At 38.7% G+C, this 19020-nt stretch overlaps 1 protein-coding gene across 8 annotated transcripts in view; it reads left to right on the top strand.

Annotated features, from left to right (window-relative positions):
• The window catches only part of larp1b (La ribonucleoprotein 1B), a 30145-nt gene that overhangs the window by 2536 nt on the left and 8589 nt on the right, over nucleotides 1-19020 (top strand). For 2 of the 8 annotated variants that reach the window (XM_056392828.1, XM_056392829.1), the window contains exons 2-12: nucleotides 524-585; nucleotides 3300-3356; nucleotides 4402-4633; nucleotides 6513-6686; nucleotides 7747-7872; nucleotides 8255-8423; nucleotides 11322-11466; nucleotides 11926-12103; nucleotides 13110-13285; nucleotides 13893-13967; nucleotides 15110-15469. In XM_056392828.1, coding sequence (XP_056248803.1) covers nucleotides 524-585; nucleotides 3300-3356; nucleotides 4402-4633; nucleotides 6513-6686; nucleotides 7747-7872; nucleotides 8255-8423; nucleotides 11322-11466; nucleotides 11926-12103; nucleotides 13110-13285; nucleotides 13893-13967; nucleotides 15110-15469 — 1754 coding nt within the window. The remainder of the gene's footprint in view (nucleotides 1-523; nucleotides 586-3299; nucleotides 3357-4401; nucleotides 4634-6512; nucleotides 6687-7746; nucleotides 7873-8254; nucleotides 8424-11321; nucleotides 11467-11925; nucleotides 12104-13109; nucleotides 13286-13892; nucleotides 13968-15109; nucleotides 15470-19020) is intronic. The other 6 variants (XM_056392836.1, XM_056392835.1, XM_056392830.1 and 3 more) reach the window with 5 other exon arrangements.

Below are 19020 nucleotides of genomic sequence, written 5' to 3'. Positions count from 1 at the left end.
TTGAAGTGTTCGACTCTGGCAAGAGCACAGGCATCATTTTACAGCGTAACTGTACAGACAGCTCTGTGGGTGGACGTCTGCAGGCTCAGTCAGGCATACACCCATTCATGTGGAAGCCTCGGCCCTGCGTCTCTTATCAATCCGACCATCCTCTGCCGAGCGATATGGACTGTCAGGCTGCAGCGGGCCACTCCCAGCCTGCAGCTGCCTGCGGAGACGCAGCCACATACCGCCACTGGTTGTACACAAAACACCCTCAACTAGTTAAGTTGCTCAAGTCCCTGGAGTGAGGCGGTATTTATTCATTCTGAACTGACAAATTCCCAGTGCTGTACACAAACAGCACAGTATGCAAGAGTACATGACTTTTTAACTCCAGGGTTGAGCAACCTTCCAGGCTGGCATCCTTCTCGCTGGTGTTGTTGAGTTAAGACTGTGGTACAGGGATTAAAACTCTTTGGATTTAGGCCTGTTCTGGTAAATAGCATGATGTCACTGTCACTCATTGATTCTGTATCTGCAGATCAACAAAGCGCTCTGAAAGTCGTCCGTGCCAGCAAGCCCAGAACGAGAAAATCCAGCAAGGTAATGGTCTTTACTTGTGGTTTTTTTTTCCTTTTTATAATCTGTCAAAGTTTCTCTGTTAGACATTGAAAATATCACCAACATGAAGTGTCCAAAACCTGTAGATGACAGGTTTAATGTCATTATTATACTGATAATTAATCCCAGAACAACACTGTTGTAGTCAAAACCGAACAGAAGTCATAAGTAATGGTTGTGTTGGAGTGCTGCCTGTCTCTCACTTGTAAATAAACCAACATGTTTGGCTTTTTGAAGTGATCATATGTTCATATTTCACCATTGTAACTTCTGCCAGGTTGCGACTTGCAGGATGGGAAATTAACATCTGTTGCTAGCCAAATGTTAGCTGGTCTAAGCTGCTTACTGGTTGTTTTGTTTGCTTTTCCAACCAGTTTTTCCAGCGCAATTGTGTCAAATTAATGGTTGTTAAGAGAACAAATAATATGAAATGTGTCAAAATGTTAAACAACATTTTGCCTATCGGCTTCAGATAGGTAATGAAACAGGGGAAGTGTTCACATCTGTGACTGTGAAAAGGAAAGAAATTTGACAGTCAGAGTGTTATCTTCAGTGCTACAGTTTACGTACTGAGGATTGGGACATTTTTTCTCTCCACTTTTTTATGTGTGCTCTTAAATATATGTGTAGTTACAGTGGGACACGTTCACTTGACTGGTTTTGACCTTCCCGCATACATTGCATTTTTCCTTACATTGTACCCTGATGACCCAGAATGCAACTTGTTGCCATTTTCATGGTCAAAGTCAAGTCAGTCACATGCCAGTGGTGACAGGTTACATTAAAGCTGCACAGTACTCACATTCTGTCAAGGCTAGGTGGCATGTTTACAATATATAAATAAATGTACTGTATATATAATGTTAACATGGATATGTTTTAATATATCATAGTGTGGAAAATGTTTGCACTTTTATTTTTTGTATGTGTGAAGAAGAAATGTATAAATAAGTAGTTTTGAATTACAATTCGATTAATCTGGTGATTAATTTCAAGATTCAAGGAGCTTTTTTTTGTCCTTGGGGCAATTTAAAAGGCACCTAGACACAAACACAACCAATGCAACATCAGTGCAAAAAAAACAAAAACCTGAAATATTAGTATCAGAACAATAACGTGGAGAATTGTATTACCAGTGCAAATAAATAACCAGTTATTTCCTCAATTAATCGATTAGTTACTCGCTCTCAGCAAATAGCAAAACCACTGTAAAACCACTACAGTCCACTGTAACATCTTTAAATGTCTTGTTCTGTTCAACCAATAATTTTAAACCCAAAGATAATTAGTTTATTATCAAAATAAAATAAGCTGGAACCAGAGAATTTTGTTTGAGCCTTAAAACAATTGATTGATTATCAAGACTGTCGCTGATGAATTTTCTGTGAGTCAACTTATCGATTAATTGACTATTCACTGCCATTTCATTTAAGAATAAAATATTTGGTATTTTTACTGGAAAAATAAATTAATCAGTAATTGATTCTGAAAATAGTTGCAGATTAATTTTGTTGCAATTGATTGATCATTGCAGCTCTACTCATCATCAATCATTCATTTTGATGGGAAAAAAATGTAAAGGAAGTTAATGTTAAGATATGTTGTCATTATAAGTAGTTCACACACACACACGTGTCGTAAACACTGCTGGATTTAAAGTGTTTAAAAAAGGCGGCTATGCAAATGTTTTATTAAGCAGGAAAATCCATTCATTAGTTTGTTAGAACACAATGTGTCTGGTGAGGAGCACCGAATGTAAACAGAGGCCTTGTTTGTTTATGAGGAAACTCCACAGGGCGGCTTTAATTCACTGTGAACCGAGTGTAAATAAAACCCAATTTAAAACAGAAAATCTGAGCCTCACTCCCACATTGACTCCAAGGTCTTTTTAACACGAAGTAACTAAATAATTGCTATTAAAGTTTTCTTTTTTCTTTTGAATACAGCAGTTATGTTTGTAAACACAGGCCTGTATATTCTGTTAATGTCAGTTGACAAGCACAAACAGATTTTTCAACTGTAAAATCAGTGATGTTTGTCCATTTCACCCCAAATTTTTTATGGTCAGAAATGAAGAATCGGGCTTTTAGCTGCTGCCGTTTGTCTTTTGTGTTGTTTAAACAAAGTCACTAATCTTTTTTTTTGTTTCATCTTTCACTGATAATAAATAGGATTTGGGTGAACCGTCCCTTTAAGCATATGTTCTACCAAGAGAAAAAAAGACGTGCATTAGACTGAGATGGTTAAAAGCCAAAATACCCTCAAGGATGAATTTTATTTTTTCCATTACTCTTGAATCAAAAAAACGCTGTTTCAAAAAATATCCTTTTGGATATTATCCCTCTAGTAGAGCCATCGTAATCATAACGTATTTAGGTTTCCTGCCCAGTGTGCTGTGCAGCTCTGAGTGTAACTGTAACCCTCGTCTGTCTAACCTTGATCTCATATCAGATTGTCCAAATTTACAAAATTCACAGAGGTGGAAAGTGACTCGGTCTGTTTATCATTGCTGTTTGCAGTGTCCCCGCAGACGGAGCACTGACCTCCTTTTTCTCCCCGCTGGTCTCCACCAGAAGGGCACTCAGATCCTACCTGCTCCACACGAGAATAACTGAAATGAGTCCAGGTGACGGGGATCGAGCTGAAATGATGATTCGTTGTTGCTAATTTCTCTTGTTTCTTTCTCAATTTTACAGTCAAGTGACTTCAGTGATATCACAAACTGGCCCACACCTGGTGAACTGGCCAAAGAGGTATGACGTGTGTGTGTGTTTGTGTGTGTGTGTGTGTATGTGTGTGTGTGTGTGTGTGTGTGTGTGTGTGTGTGACGTGTCTGTGTGTGTGTGGTTGGATGTATGTGAGACGTCAGCATTTTGTGATTGATTCTGCTGCTTTTACCAACAGAGTGGTCGGCTCACAGAGAGAAGCTTTTCTGGCTTCTGCTCACTAGATGGAGCACTAAAAACATCCAGTAAAGTTCAGGTTTTAACTCCGCAGTTGGCCTCGAGTATTTGAACATTTTTCTCTTAAACCAAAAATAAAAACATGCCACAAATCCTTCAGCTGTTCTTCACGTTATAAAAATGAGTCACAGAAAAGAGCGAGGAGAAAAATCTTGAGTTTAAAAACCTTCATTTAGTCGAGTATAGATGTTTAAAATGGTGACCAGTTTTTTTTTTTACCTCACTGGGACTGTTATCAGGACATAAGTGGTGAAAACAATGTTCCAGTGTATGGTCTACGTGTTTTACTAGATTTAAAATCTGTTTTCTTTTTTACTGCCTCCACCCTGTGAAAACGCTCTGAGGTTTAAACCAGTTGCAGTTCTTTAGCTGTATGCCAGGAGAAATAAAAATTTACGAGTCCCTGAAAAACATTTTCTTTTCTCAAAAACAAAAAAAAAATTGGCTTCTTTTACGTTTTCTGAGCAACATAAAACAGTAAGAACAGGGCACATTGGTGGGTTTCAGGTTGAGGTGTTGACCATGAACCACGTCAGGGACCTTTGCTGTATGTCATTCCCCTTCTCTCTCTTCCTTCATCTCCTGTCATCTCTTTACTTTCCACTTTGTGATAAAAGCATTGGAAACAAAACAAAAACAACACCAAAGACATTGATAAAATTATGTCAGTGTTTAATTCTTTACTTCATAAGCTAAAACACAAACACAAAATATGATTTATACAAAGGAACAAGCAGATGAAACCAAATTAAAGAAAGGAAATGATAAGGCCCTTATGACATTTGACCGTCCTCTAAAAGCATGAATTAAAGCTGCTGTCTGTCTGATTTTCCAGCAACAACAAAATGTCCTCAACAACAACGGAAAGAAGCCTTCCTCCTCGCGCAGAGACAAGGAGAAGAGGAGGGAGCGACCGGATAGGAAATCAGAGAGCAGCCATGACGGCGGTGAGAGCAAAGAGAACCAGGAGGCTCAGCGGGACCCGCTGGGAGAGCTGCCCAAAGACGGAGAGTCGAAGGTGGGACAGGACGCCAAGAGCGCCAGCCTGAAGAAGAGAGGAGGTGAGGGTGAGGAGTTTTTGTCACTGAGTGAAGCATGTTCTACAGCATCCTTTAAATGATCACAATAATGCTGATGACAGTGGCTGTGATCCTGATTCAGATTGATTAATTCAACTCTTCGTCGCTGTTCTGTGAAATTGTTCATCTCCAAAATGTTTAATCAAAGAAAAACAACCGTGATTAAACTTTTTTAAAACTTTTCCAGATAATCTAATAGAGTATTTAATGATTTGAATGAACCAGTTTTGGAGATGAACGTGTTTCACCGGACAGCGATAATTTGTATCTTTGATTGCTGCATCGGGGGGGGGGGGGCATGCCAATAACTGTATTGATCACAGTTGGTAATTGCTGGTTGACTCAGATTGGTGCATGTGGTGCAATATCTATTTGTCTCACTTCCACTGATTCACTCTCATCTTTACAGACATTTAAACAAGAGCAATAACAGACACCAACGTCTGTGGAGGGTAATAAAAGATAAACCATCATCTTTACAGATAATCCACTGTAGATTCTCACAGGCCTTTGTTTTTATTACTGAATATAGATTTAAAATAAATCCTCTCAGGAATATACAATCCTTTAAATGCCTTTTTAAATGTTGGACAATCCTGGGATACATGTGTCAGATTTTGTTAATTCAGTTACGTACATTAATAAAGTCGCGGTAGTAAAAATAAAACAGTGGTACAGAAATGTGAAAAGGACCTTCCCAAAACTACCCAAAACGAATCAATCAATTCTTGTTGTCGGTACCATCTCACAACAAGGTCCATTTACTAGCTATTCTGGAGCTTTCAATCATATCACACATTTCCCTCAGCAGATTAGCAGAAACTATCCTAGTTGCCATTTAAATTTTAGATTAGGGCTAAAAGCTGATCCTTTATTTCTTGCCCTTTACTCTCAATTTACACTAAATTTCATTCAAATCTGTTAAAGATATGGATCGACATTTTGAGAAATGCCAAAAGTTAGATAATGAGGTCGATACCACTCTCATGTCTGTACAGTATATTTGTATGTGAGGCCACAGTCAACAGCAGTTTAGCTTAGCTTAGCATAAAGACTGGAAACGGGGGGAGCAGCTGCCTGGCTCTGTCCAAAGGTAACAAAATCTGCCTACCAGCAAAAAATGTACTCTTGTTCTCTCCATATGACTTGTGAGTGGTATTGAACTTAAGCTAAAATGTCTCCTGCTAATAACAGAAGACCTTTTTATTCGTGGAGTAAATCATTTCGCCAGGTATAATTAGCAAATTAGTGATAATTGGTGGCAAAGATGACGATGAATAAGATCTCTGTTGTGCATTATGTTACATGTTGGAAACATGTCATAACTCGTATGTCTTCATGCCCTGAAAGCAAAATTGATCGACAATTAATAAGCAACTCTTACGAGTTGGGACTTGACTCACGGTCTTTGAATATTATAGGATGAAAGTCTTGTAAAAGAAAATCAAACGGTTTAAATTTATTACCAAGGTTTCACTTTAATATTGTGTGAAGATCCTTTACATCACAACTCAACCAATTTGATTGTCTTGACTTTCCTCGACTTGATAGTTCAACAAAACAAAATGTTCTTTGAGGGAAATGTTTTTAAGGCCGTTAATCTAAAACATAAAATTGTGGTCGTCCCAGAATAAATTAATTTTAATAATAATTCACCAAAAAAACTCCTTGAAAAAGCTTCAAATGTTCATTAACGTCCAGTTGAGTATTTGAGCCCTTAACACTTAGAGCATCACCCTGAAGTTTCGTCACCAGTGGATCTTTATGACACTGATTTAATTTGAATTTAATTTGTTCCAAAAATGGATTCTGATCATTTTGGAACAAAACTCTTCAAGCTGTGTTTTCGGTGTGCAATCATCGCTAGGTAACAAACGTAAGTGGGTTTCTCTGCCGCTGGAGGAAGCGTCCCGGGAAGACGGCGACAAGGCGCCCAGCGGAGGTCCGACACGCTTGGACACAGAGCTCGCCAGCGACTCACCTGACCCCATGTCGCCCAATCACACGCTCCATAATAACAGGGCGCATGATAGCAGCAGGAGTAAGTGGCCAGCAGCTCACTGTTTTCTGTTCACGCCTTCAGTGTCTGTTTTGCTTCTTCCCTCGCTGGTTTGGCTTCGCTGTTTGCTCTCCGCCTCTCTAATATCTCCTCATGTTTGCTCTCCACTTTAACCCCATCTACCATCTGTCTCTCCAGAGTCTGGAAGCTTTTTATTCTCCGTCCTAACACATGACATAATGAAAGCACGGTATAAATACTAAGCTGTGATCAAACTGACAAATTAAACTCCTCTGATAACCTTTAACCTGAACCATTTTGTGTCAGACAGGTGATTCAAAGCCTCTTAAGCCTCTCTGTCTATGTTGCTCATGAGAGTTTCTCTTATACCAACAGAAGAGGCTGTAAACAGGAAAATTATTGTTTTTTTTTTTGTTGTTTTTTTTATCCATAAATTTTAGTCATTTCTGTTGGTTACCAACTTCATTTCTGAGATCTGGGGACATCACTAGAATCGAGTCTCAGATTCAGATGGTCACACCAGTTGTAAACACCAAAATATTACCCAATGAACATCCTTGGTTTGAGTTTGGCCGTGGACCTTATTTGCATTTCGCTCCCCATCTCTTTTCTGTCATTTGTCTACTGTCATCTCAAATGTCAAAAAAACAAACTCCATTTTAGATTTTCGCCAGCAAATTCTTAGTTCATCATTCATCCACAATGCTCTGCTATAACTTGGCACACACACAGGTTTGCTCCCTTTAGATTAAAGATGAAAAATCTATTAGTTTATTAGGTGACGAGCAGAAAATTAATCTGCACCTATTTTGATCTGATTGAACTGTTAAAGTCGAGCAAAAAGGCCAAAGATTTAATGGCTTCAGTTGCTTCATCCCCATATCTAAACAGCAAAAAAGAAATAAAATGTTAAAACGGAGAGAAATAATGGACAAGACTAAACTAGTTTATGAAAGTAGTTGAGTTCTTACCAGCTGTTAGTATAATTCCTCTTAAGGATTTATCAGATTTATCGGTTGGGGACCACTGCATGAAGAATCTGTACGATCTGACGCTGAACTTCATGTTTTCTTGTTCACAGGTTGGAGAAGAGAGCCGCGGGACTTCGGAGACGATACTGCCAGCATCAGGAGTGACAGTGGGAGCGTGCGCGGTGGGATACGAGGCCGAGGGAAAGGGCGCGGGCGCGGCAGAGGTCGCGGACGAGGCACGTTTGTTTTTGTTTGTTTGTTTGTTTTTTTGTTTCTACAAAAGATTACCAACCAGAACTTACAGTCATGTTAAAAGCACAAAGCTATGACTCAGTGTTTTACTTTGTATGACATAAAACTTTTGTAACAACATGAGAGAAATGCCTGGATCCTGTTTAGCTTATTAGAAATGTTTTCCTTCACTTCCTGTACTAGTAAACAATATTTCAATACACGGCTGCTCCTCTTTCCCTGGAGAGACAAGCTAACCAGCTACAAAGTACCTCTCAACATAATCAAATATTTCGCAGCTCATGGCAGGCTTTAATTTCCCACAGGATGCACAGCATGCAATAAGTGTTTCTCATATTTCTTCTCCGGTTCGACCTGCTCTTTCAGGACGTTATGAATACTCTCAGAGCTTCCGCGACTCTCAGTCGTCTGACGGGTCCGCTCAGGGCGCCACCGATTTCAGCACCAACATGGTTTACTATTATGACGACGGCAGCAAGGTCCAGATGTACACAGTGGATGAGAAGCTTCTTAAGGAATACATCAAACGCCAAATGTAAGTGTATGACATTAGCAACCTTATGATGGGCTCCTTCACCACCAGAGAAAAGAAATTACACTGTTTTCCATCAGCTCTACTTCCTGTCCAGAGGTTTAAAACAAAACACATAAAACATGACTATCACCATTTATTGATTAATTTCCAATTGTTTTCTATCATTTTGAGTAATTTTGACAAGAACCACCTCAGGTTTCATTGACACTCCACTTCCAAAAACATCCAGCTTGTCTTTTTCATAATTTTTACAACCTATAATTAGAATGAGATGTTCATATTATTAGTTTTCACCTTATCCATGAATGCTTTTACGTTGTTACGTTGTCATTTTTACCTGTAACTGACACGTTTACATTTAAACATCACTAATTCGTCCTTCCAGCAGCCTTCATATAAATGAGAACTTTGCGACTGAAACACTTTCAGGCGCACTTTCACTTTCATCAATTCATGAATAGTCAGTTGAGGGAAAATAAATCAACTGTTTTGGTTATTGCTTAATATCTCGACTCACTTTATAGCAAAAATGTCAAAAGTTAACTGGTTCCAAACTCTGAAATGAGAGGATTTTTTGTCTTTATATAAAAGCAAATTGAATATTTTAAGGTTTTGAGCTGTTGATCAGACAAAACAAGACACTTGAATATATCATCTTGACCTCTGGGAAGCTTTGATCAAAATTTTTCTGCAGTGTTTTTCAGCAAAACTGTTGATCGATTAGACAAAACAAAACAAAAGAGAAATAGAAAATATCTAAAGATCCAAAAAAGGATGTGTGTTTGTAATTGTGAGCAGGGGAAGGGTTAGCTGTGCATATAGTAACAAATGATCACTAAACCACGTTTGATTAAAGGTCCATCACATGACTTTATTTCTTCTTTTGGGGTTTTTGGAGCTTTAATACACGAGTCATTTGTTTCATCTAAATTTTCACAATCCTTGAACCCACATACAGTATTGTGGCTGCCACTAATAAGATTTGTGACAAATAGATTTCCTCAAAGGCCTCAGAAATGAGCTGTTTAAGACCCACCAGTTGAGCTGTAAGAATATTGTGATTAAAAATAACTTAAAACTGCATCAAACACATTCTCTCCACAAGTCACTTACTCAAAGCGCTTTCAAAAACTTTTAATTCATGGGATTCTGTAGGACCTAATTTGCAATTTTGTGAAGCAGGTAAAGACATTTTGATCTTCAGTCATTCATCAGTATGAAGGAAATTTAAAGCTTAAAAGGTCAAGGTGGGAAACGTTATATTTTAACCTCCAGCTCCTGCTCAGTCGAACAGGTAAAGACTGTCTGCACAGCGCAGATCAGAGGTGTGAGTGAGTCCGACTGATAAGCTGTAAACAGAGCATGTGAAGGGTAGTGTCGTAAATCTCCTCTGGGTTTCCGTGTGACCTGCAGGGGGCAGCGTGCGCTCTGCGTGTGACTGACAACTTTGGCCTCATTACTGAAGCAGACTCAGACTAGTGGAGGGGTGAGGTGGACTCCTAAATATAGCCCGAGTGCCTTGGAGGGGACAGGGGATGAATTATGTGCAGGCCTGAGCAAGGAAATGTAAAAAAAAAAAAAAAAAAAAAAACATTTTCGGGGAGGGGGGAGAGAGAGTGAAGATGGAGGGGGGGGGCATTCTTGTCTTCTCCTCTCTCGTCTTCCTCAGCGTTATTCAGGCCGCTCACTCAGCCAGCGTCACTCCACATGAAACAACCACTACACACTGCCTGCAGGCTGAGCTTGACGTACAGTGTGTGTGTGTGTGTGTGTGTGTGTGTGTGTGTGTGTGTGTGTGTTGTGTGTGTGTGTGTGTGTGTGTGTGTGTGTGTGTGTGTGTGACTTTAAGTGGTGTGACAAGTAATAGACATAGAGATTTTCCAGTCTACAGATTTTGTTCACTAGTCAGGAGATTCTACATTTATTGTGGCTTCATACTTTAAGCATTTATAATACATTATGATGCTTTAATATAAATACACTTATCTTCTTCTACTGTCTGTAGCTGACATGGTCTGGCTACTGAACCGCAATACTTGACTGAAAAAGTATTGAATGTCAAGTCAAATTCATAATCTTGTCTAGATAATTTTTGGTCAGATAGATCCTGATTTAAATTTAAAAAAAATCGGCCTATTAAGTTCTTGCAGTGCTTCCTTGTTTAGACAACATTTGTATATGACTGCTTTTAGCTTATGTTAAATGAAATGAGGGGTTTTGTAGGAAAACATGTTTATACTTCTCGATTTCTCGACTGAAACTTAAATAACAATTATTACAGTTATTGTTACAGTTGTTTTCAGGTCAGTTAAGATGCATACCATAAGCTGCGATCGCAACAACCATTAGCATTTATTGTCTGAAACACGCCAGAGCCCAAAATGATGCTGTTTTTTCCAACCAACAATGTGAAATCAAAGATATACAATTTACAATTTAAGCAGTTTAGTATTGAACTTCCAAGATCAATATCTGTGCAGCAGAGTCTAAGATATCCTGCTTTTAGTTTAGTATGTGTCAAGCCCAAAAAAAAAACACCACACTTCCCATAATGCAGCTTGGTAGTACCTTTCATTAAACCCTGCCTGTCTGGTAAACCCCCTTATATTTCACACTTCGTGCTGCCAGTTTGTCACTTAGTCTATATTAAACATTTGACATTGAAATGCTCTTAAATTGACGGAGTGCTTCTTCAGATTATTAATTAATTATGAAAAAACTTTGATCAACTTTCAGTAGGTTAATTGTTTTAGCACTAGCAGCTTCATTAATGCTAATTTTTAAGCTGCTCTCCTGGCTTCTTGTTGGTGTTGTAATTCTCAGACATGGTTTCTAATTAAATAAGATTAAAAGATTTTAATGAGCACTTAATGTACCACGCCGTCTCTCTCTCTCCAGCGAGTACTACTTCAGCCTCCACAACCTGGAGCGAGACTTCTTCCTGAGGAGAAAGATGGACGCGCAGGGCTTCCTCCCCATCTCCCTCATCGCCAGCTTCCACAGAGTCCAGGCCCTCACCACCGACATCACCCTCATCATGGAGGTAATATCACATCATCAGTCGGTTCAATGATGCGGCTGCAAATGCCACAAATTAGACTCCTCACCCTGTAATCCTACGCTGCAGTGTTGCCTCTGGTGATCACTTTAATTTGGTTACACAGTTTTCACTGTTTGGCTCCAGGTTGTGTTTCAGGTCTCTTGGGTACACACAGCTCAGAATAACTGGCACCATCAGTTGTGTGTTCACTTTAACCTTTTAATCCCATAGTGAGAAAGATTAGATCAAGACTGAGACACTCACTGTAACGGATCCTTGAGAAAAATTGTTGTTTTTCTTTTTTAAGTGAATTTGACAATCGAAATAATTTTAAATAAAAGCTAAGGAAAATAAATTCATTAGATTTTAAGATACAGTATGCTATGCTATCGCTGCTATGCACACAGGTCATGGCTATGGGAAAATGTATTTGTCCTTGTGTTAATAAATCCTTGTGTCCAGGCTCTGAAGAGCAGCACGGAGGTGGAGCTGGTGGACGACAGGGTTCGCTGTAAAACCGACCCGGAGCGTTGGCCCATCCCTGTCCCTCAAGTCGTGGGTTCCCCTCGAACCGACTTCTCCCAGCTCATCAACTGCCCTGAGTTCGTTCCTCGACAGACCCTCAACCCCACAAACTCTGGTCAGTGTTCACCAGTATTTTAGGAAATAACTGAGCCTTTCTTTTAAAAAACAGCAGCTATATATTCATGACCCATTTTTAATGATTTATGTCCTGAGCAGGAACTAGTTGGTTTGGAGCAGGGAAGTCGGTAAAGTGAAACTGATTCATAGTCTATCATTTCTTTTGATCTTATCACGGGACTTGTGGACAATAAAAAATAATATAATATAGAGTATCACCTGCCTTATCCCTTACCTACTTCAGTGTTGTTCGTTAATAATTGCACATTTGTGGACACAAGTGATAAATCCAGGAGTATGACTCAGTGCTTGAAGGATATGTTTATGTCACTTTTGAAACGTGGATATATTAATTGATAATAGAAGCAATCAGAGGTTGTAGCCCTGGTATGAATAAGTAATAAATGTGTACAGTTATCTTTGTTATTGATTAATTTGCAGATTATTTTCTCAACTGATAGTAAATTAAAAAAAGCAGGTCCATAAATCTCCAAAACGTAATTAAGCGTCTTATTTTGTCCAGCCAACAGTCTTAAACCCAAAGAGACTCAGTTTGTTTTCTTAGAAAACAAAGAATAGCAGCAAATATTCATTTTTAAAAAGTGTAACCAGTGAATTTTTTTTTTAATTTTTAGCACTTGATCAATGCATTATCAAAATTGTTTTAATATGAATTGTTCCCATCAATATTTTGCCAAACAACTTGTCGTTTCAGCTCAAAGATTTTACCTCTGGTTCCTGCTGGGCTTCATAAAAACAAACATTTCAGTATATGTAGTAGATATGAGCTGCATGAACTAGTAATTGACCTAAACTTCCCCCCTCTCTCTCTCTAATCACATTTATTGTTGATCAAATAGAACGATGCAGAGTCTAAAGCAGTGTTGAGGCTCCAGACTTTAGCACCTTGTTTCCTAAATGAGAGCTGACAGCGTGATGTGTGATTTTATAGCCGTGCTGAAGGTTGTGTTGAGTGTCTGTGTGATGTGTGTCGGGTCTTTTAGCTTCACCGCCTGTAAAGGAGACTCCCCCCGAGTCTGCTGGACCTCAGGACTCGGCTGAGCCCGGCTCCACCGGCCAGGAGTCCGCCACACACGCCGGTAAAGATGCCCCGAAACCGGACCCTGACGCCTGGATCCAGGTGGAGAAACGCCACAAACAGCCCTCTGGAAAGGCAAAGGTACGAAAGGAGAAGGAGGGAAAGAGACACCGGGGACTGTTTAGGCATCTTTAGGCCTGTTCCCAAAATGTCGGTGTCTGAAATTAACCATTAAACACAGGAGCTAGTAGGCTAATTATTATTTAATGAAGAAATGCCATGACATCTTGTCCACACAAAGACAATGACAATAAAAACAAATATAATAATAAGTGATGGACAGTAGGAACCTGTGTGATACAGGGACTTTGTTTTGCTTTCATTGTTAGGTTGACTGTAGGTTTATTGTACGGTGGCCCTTCAGGGACAAAAAATTTTGAGAACAGGAAAGGACCAAAGAGTATCTAGGGAATTTTCGGTATTGTCTCTGGAAGTGAGTGGGCAGTGCAGCAGGAAGTTTTACTTCCAGGACGAACAGTCAGCACTAAACCAGCCCAGAGCCAAAGACTGTTTGCAACTTAAAAATCTTTATTTTAATAAAAAAAAAACAAAACAAAAAACAAAACATGTCTGAGCATCATATTTCTATCTTTCATCTCCTCCCATCATCACTCTGTTTCTCATTACCTGTTTCCTCCCCTCCACCTGTATCTCTCTGTTGTTGTGTCCTCCATCTTTTGACCGGCAGCATGTCAGTGATGATGTGTGTGTTGTCGGCTCTTCTCCTCCCTCACCGCTCCCACCTGACCACCTCCCCTCTGCAGTTGAGTACTTCCTCCTCTCACCTCACCTTTTCCTCTCTCACTTTCTCCCCCGTGCTTCTCATTTATTGCACGTCTCATATTAGCTGCCATATTTTCTTTTCTCACAGGATTTCCATATATATGTCATATTCATTTTCAACCTTGTAACTTCACCTGTTTCAATCATCTGTCTGTTTCCCCTGATGCTCCATTATCCCTCAGGTGTAGGGTGAAGTTTAACACTTTGAGTTATATTAAGAGACTAGCACTATCCAAAGTGTGACTCTGACCCTTAACTTATATAATATTGTTAGTAGCTGTGAAGAAGATATCAAATTACGTCAGTGTAAGCGCCACAGGCAGCTTTATTTTTGGAACAGTTTTCCATTGTGCGGTCTCACGTCAAAAAGCTTTTCCTATAGAACAGGGCAAGTAATTATTGATAGTTTGATTGTAACTTTTCTGTCATATAATATGAAATGTACCAGTGGCTTCCTATCAGGGAGGATCTCATCTATGAATAAAATAAAGTTTCATTAGTTCCAGTAAAGTTTTGCTCATTAATGTGTTTCAGCGTCAGCGGTAGGTTTCATAATCTTGATCATTCATATTCTTGCTCTTTCAGGTAACTAAACATAGAAATTGAGAAGTATTACATTCTGTAAATCATCCAACAAACATGTTCAGTTAGTCTCTGAGTAAATTTGCCCTCTTACGTAAGCTTTATTTTTCTGGGACTTTTCAAAATAAAAGTTGCTAATTACTTCTAATTGCTACTATTTGTAGCATGCACATTCCTCTCCAGTTATTTTGGCTTTCTCTTATTTTAAATAACTTTTGAATATTTTCAAGTGGTAATTTCTAACTAACAACATATATAATTTTGAGTGTTTAATTTAGTGAACAGTGGTTTGATCGGTTCTTGATTAGTAGTTTTGTTTAGAGGTTGTTACAAGCTTGAGGCAATGTGAAGAAAACAGCAGCGAGCAGTTTCAAGTAATGAAATGTCGAGAGTCTTCACATTTGTTTTAGCAGCATTTAGCATCTATTGAATATTCAGCTGTTCAAAAACATCCTCTCATTTCTATCATCCCCTCCTGAAGTTAAACGTACGTCTTCTCTGGTCCTTTCCTTATGGCTGTGTGTTCACTGTGTCGTCCAGGGGGACAGCAAGACACCCCCTCCCAGTCACCAGGCTCCTCCGCAGGCCGAGCCCGATCAGGAGGAGCTGGACTTCCTATTCGACGAGGAAATGGAGCAGTTGGCGCCAAGGAAAAACAAGTTCACCGACTGGTCAGACGAGGACGACTCGGACTACGAGCTGGACGACCAAGACGTCAACAAGATCCTCATCGTCACCCAGACTCCTCCTTACCTCCGCAAACACCCCAGCGGCGACCGAACGGGCAACCACGAGTCCCGAGCCAAGATCACGGCCGACCTGGCCAAAGCCATCAATGACGGGCTGTACTACTACGAGCAGGACCTGTGGAAGGGAGAGGAGCAGATCGAGTGCAGCAAGGTAAGAAAAACATGGAGTACAGTGTCTCGAGAATGGAAATTAGAAAAAGAAAATTAACAGTTTGATTTTTACTGACCAATGATGCTTTAGAAAGCTTCCAAAGTTTGGGCTTTAGCTTTTAGTTATGGCTTTTTTATGTATTTTCATCCTTACTGGCAATTTCTTCCAATTTATATATCCCAAGTATATCCCTCCTTGGATTGACAGTTAAATAAAAATACTTAATTTTAGGGAACCGTCACAGAGAGGTGAAGAAGAGCACTGACAGTAGCAAAAAGGCCACCAGTACTAAAATTTACATACAAAACTCGTGTTTCAAGTCATGTCTGAACAAGCAGGACTTTACATGACGCAACCCCTCACAGAACGGGCAGCAGCTGGTATGTCACAAGATCCTCACAACATTTTCTTCTTTTATTGCAATTTCCACGAAAAGATTGTTGGTAATTTCTATTTCGATACACAAATACAACACGCACAGATGTGGAGTTGTTGGAAACACATGATAAGTGTTTCTTCTTTCCTCCATATAGGAAAGCAGATAAGATAACTTGTTTATCTTGGTAAAACTGCAAAATAAGAAATGTATATTCCTTTTGCTTTAAGTTTGTCCTGCCAAAAGGGAAATTTGTCTTTCAGCCAGACGAACTACATGGAGAAAACATAATATATGTCGATATAACGTAGGCTGACGAAACAAGATCAGTTTAGTAGTTCTGAAACTTTCGATCGGTTAAATACCAGAGTTTGGATTAGAAGCTCAAAGTAAACACCAAAACCCAGAGCTAATGTTGGTATCCAGCTGACCAACACTCAGTAAACCAGATTGTTCAGGTTGTTTGGCTTTTGCAACATTTGATTCACTTCCTGTTATTGAATCCGCAGCTACTGAATGTTTCAGCTTTATGCAGCTACAGTCACGGTGCCAGTGCGTCAACAGGGTCGCACTGTTCACAGTTCAAGACAAAAACACAGTGATTTAACAGCCGAGCTGCTGGACACAATATACACAGCACACTGAGGCCAACAGTCTGATGCATTACTTTTATTTCCCATAAGAAATGTTCTTCATTCTTATTTTACAGTTTGAGACAAAAACATCTCCTGAAAACATGAAGCAACTTTTACAGACATGGGAACACTGACATTTTCCTTTTACTGTTTGCCAGAACTTAAAAAAAGATTTTCTGTAAATTTTATTTGTGGCAGCAGGGGAAAGATTTTCTTGAGATAATCTGTAGCTGTTTAATATAAATGTTTATTTTATTATTGACCTCCTCGGAGACCTATTCAAAGTCTCCTCCTGGACCTCAGTGGACTTGACAAAGATAGAGCAGAATAAACGCACTGATTTCATGAAGCTTGAGTAATATTAGACAGTTCTTTGCTTAGATATAAAAACACTGTTTTCCACAGATAGGCAGCCATGCTTTTGACTCAAAATGGCCTTTTGTGTGTGTTATGATAACTTGATTTCCAAAAAGTAGACATTTAACACATTGTGTCCTAACTCATTATTTTCTAAACCAATTTTCTAAAATAGTCAGCCATTAAAAAATGTATCGAGGTTCAAAAAAAGTTGCACTCTGCTGGTTTTATCTGCAGTTTTTAGGATTCAGAGGCTCTGCACTGCTGACACTTTGACATAAAGACTTCACGACAGAGCTGTTAAACTTCACACCGTGTATAGTGGGACCAAAATAAACCACTACTTGTACGAGCCTCCAGACTACATGTGTGTCACACAGCTGCTTCCAGAGCTGGCTGACCTGCTTTTTGGAAAAGCTGCGACGTCTGCAGAAACACTCTCTATAGGTTACACAGCGTTATTTGATCTCATTTTATTACAGGTACATGATTATGTAGTAGTACTTTATGCTTCAGGATCAGTGTAGTAATATGCAGTGTTGTTTAGTGATTCTCAATGACTCATGTGCAGCCACAGACACTTATCCTCCATTATAGCTTTAAAATTCATACTATAAAATAAATTGGCAAATTGAAACGCAAAACTTTTATCTCTTACATCAGCAGTTGAACACATCCCTGTAGCTTTTAAGAAGTGAAAATGGATCGAAACATCCTTTTTATTCCTTGAATGTAACTGAAAGTTCAACATTAGTTCAGAAAGTGTGAAGTGGAAGTTGAAAAGAAGGACTTCAAAAAGTCAACCAAAGGTTCACAGTTAAATACATAAATACCATACATGATATTTTATTGTATGTTTATTGTATGTTTGCCATACTGTAGCATCCTCTGAAAAGTAAATTTAACTACAGTTGTGTGAAAAATGGGATTTAGTAAAAAAAGAAATGAAATGGAAAGGTCAAATGAAATTGGGTCAATATGTGAAGTCTCAGCAGTAAATATCATTCACGCTAATATCATGCTAATGATATTTACACAGTGTAAAAGCTGAAATTGTTCATCCAATCGTGACACTGTTTGAATCCTGAAAAATGCCAACAACTTTCCCTTTTTTTTTGGTTGTTGACGTTGAGCTTTCAGCACCGTCAGCTCACTCTGGGCTCAAAGGTTGTCAGCAATGTCTCCACATGTGGGAAATGTCACGCCTGAACACACACACTCCAAGGTTAACTGGGCTTTCTCTCTCCCTCTCTCTCCTCCCTCTTACGCTGCTGTTTAAAGTTCAAAGTACGCTGCACAGCTGCTGTGTGTCACACAGGCCTGCAGGGCTGCAGCCGCTGGCCTATCGCGTATTTTTACCACCATGTTGCACCGTTATCAGTTTCTACAGCCTGTAACGTGGCCAGAGAGGTCACATTATTATGTTTTCATATCTGAGTGTGGTGCAGGAATACTTTGATGTGTAATGTTGATTGTGTCATCATACAGTTTAATTTTTGGACAAAGTTGCATGTGATAATACAATAACCGTGTTAACCCTTAGAGACCTGTACAACGGTTTCGAATGACATCATTTTTTAATATTTTTACAACTTTTTTTTTTTTTTTTTAACCTTAAGATAATAAAGATTGTTGTCAGGATTATGTTGTCACAAAACACCTAAAATTAAAACTAGGGATGCAACTGAAGATTATTTTCATTACTTATTAATTGTTTTGTCCATAAAATGTAACAAAATAGTGACAAAATTTAAGTTTTTAAATCTTTAAAAGTCATATATTCTTCTCTTTAATTAAAAATGACTAAAATTATCATTTGATTATTTAAATAGTTGCAGATTAGTTTTTCTTGATTTATTAGATAGATTAATTGACTAATTGTTGCAGTTCGAATCAAAAATATGTATAGGTGAAAACTATAATTTAGGTAGTAGTAGAAGTAAAAGGACAATTAAATGATAAGAGTGAAAAAAAAATTAAACTGATATAAATGTGATAAATTCTTACAAGTACAAAGCACAGTGAAATGTGCTTAATTCTCAGCTCATTATAGAAATAAAAATGTAAAACGTGCCAATTCTCTTGTAATTATAATTCAATAATAATATCTTTATTTGATGCCTCAGGTTTGACTGTTTCAGGAAAATAACTTCACTCACTTGTTTATAAGAAGCTGCTTAACT

This window comes from Seriola aureovittata, chromosome 13, assembly GCF_021018895.1.
Source record: "Seriola aureovittata isolate HTS-2021-v1 ecotype China chromosome 13, ASM2101889v1, whole genome shotgun sequence".
NCBI classification, from domain to species: Eukaryota; Metazoa; Chordata; class Actinopteri; order Carangiformes; family Carangidae; genus Seriola; species Seriola aureovittata.
The sequence above is the reverse complement of the archived record's forward strand: the minus strand, read 5'-3'. Positions and strand labels throughout refer to the sequence as shown.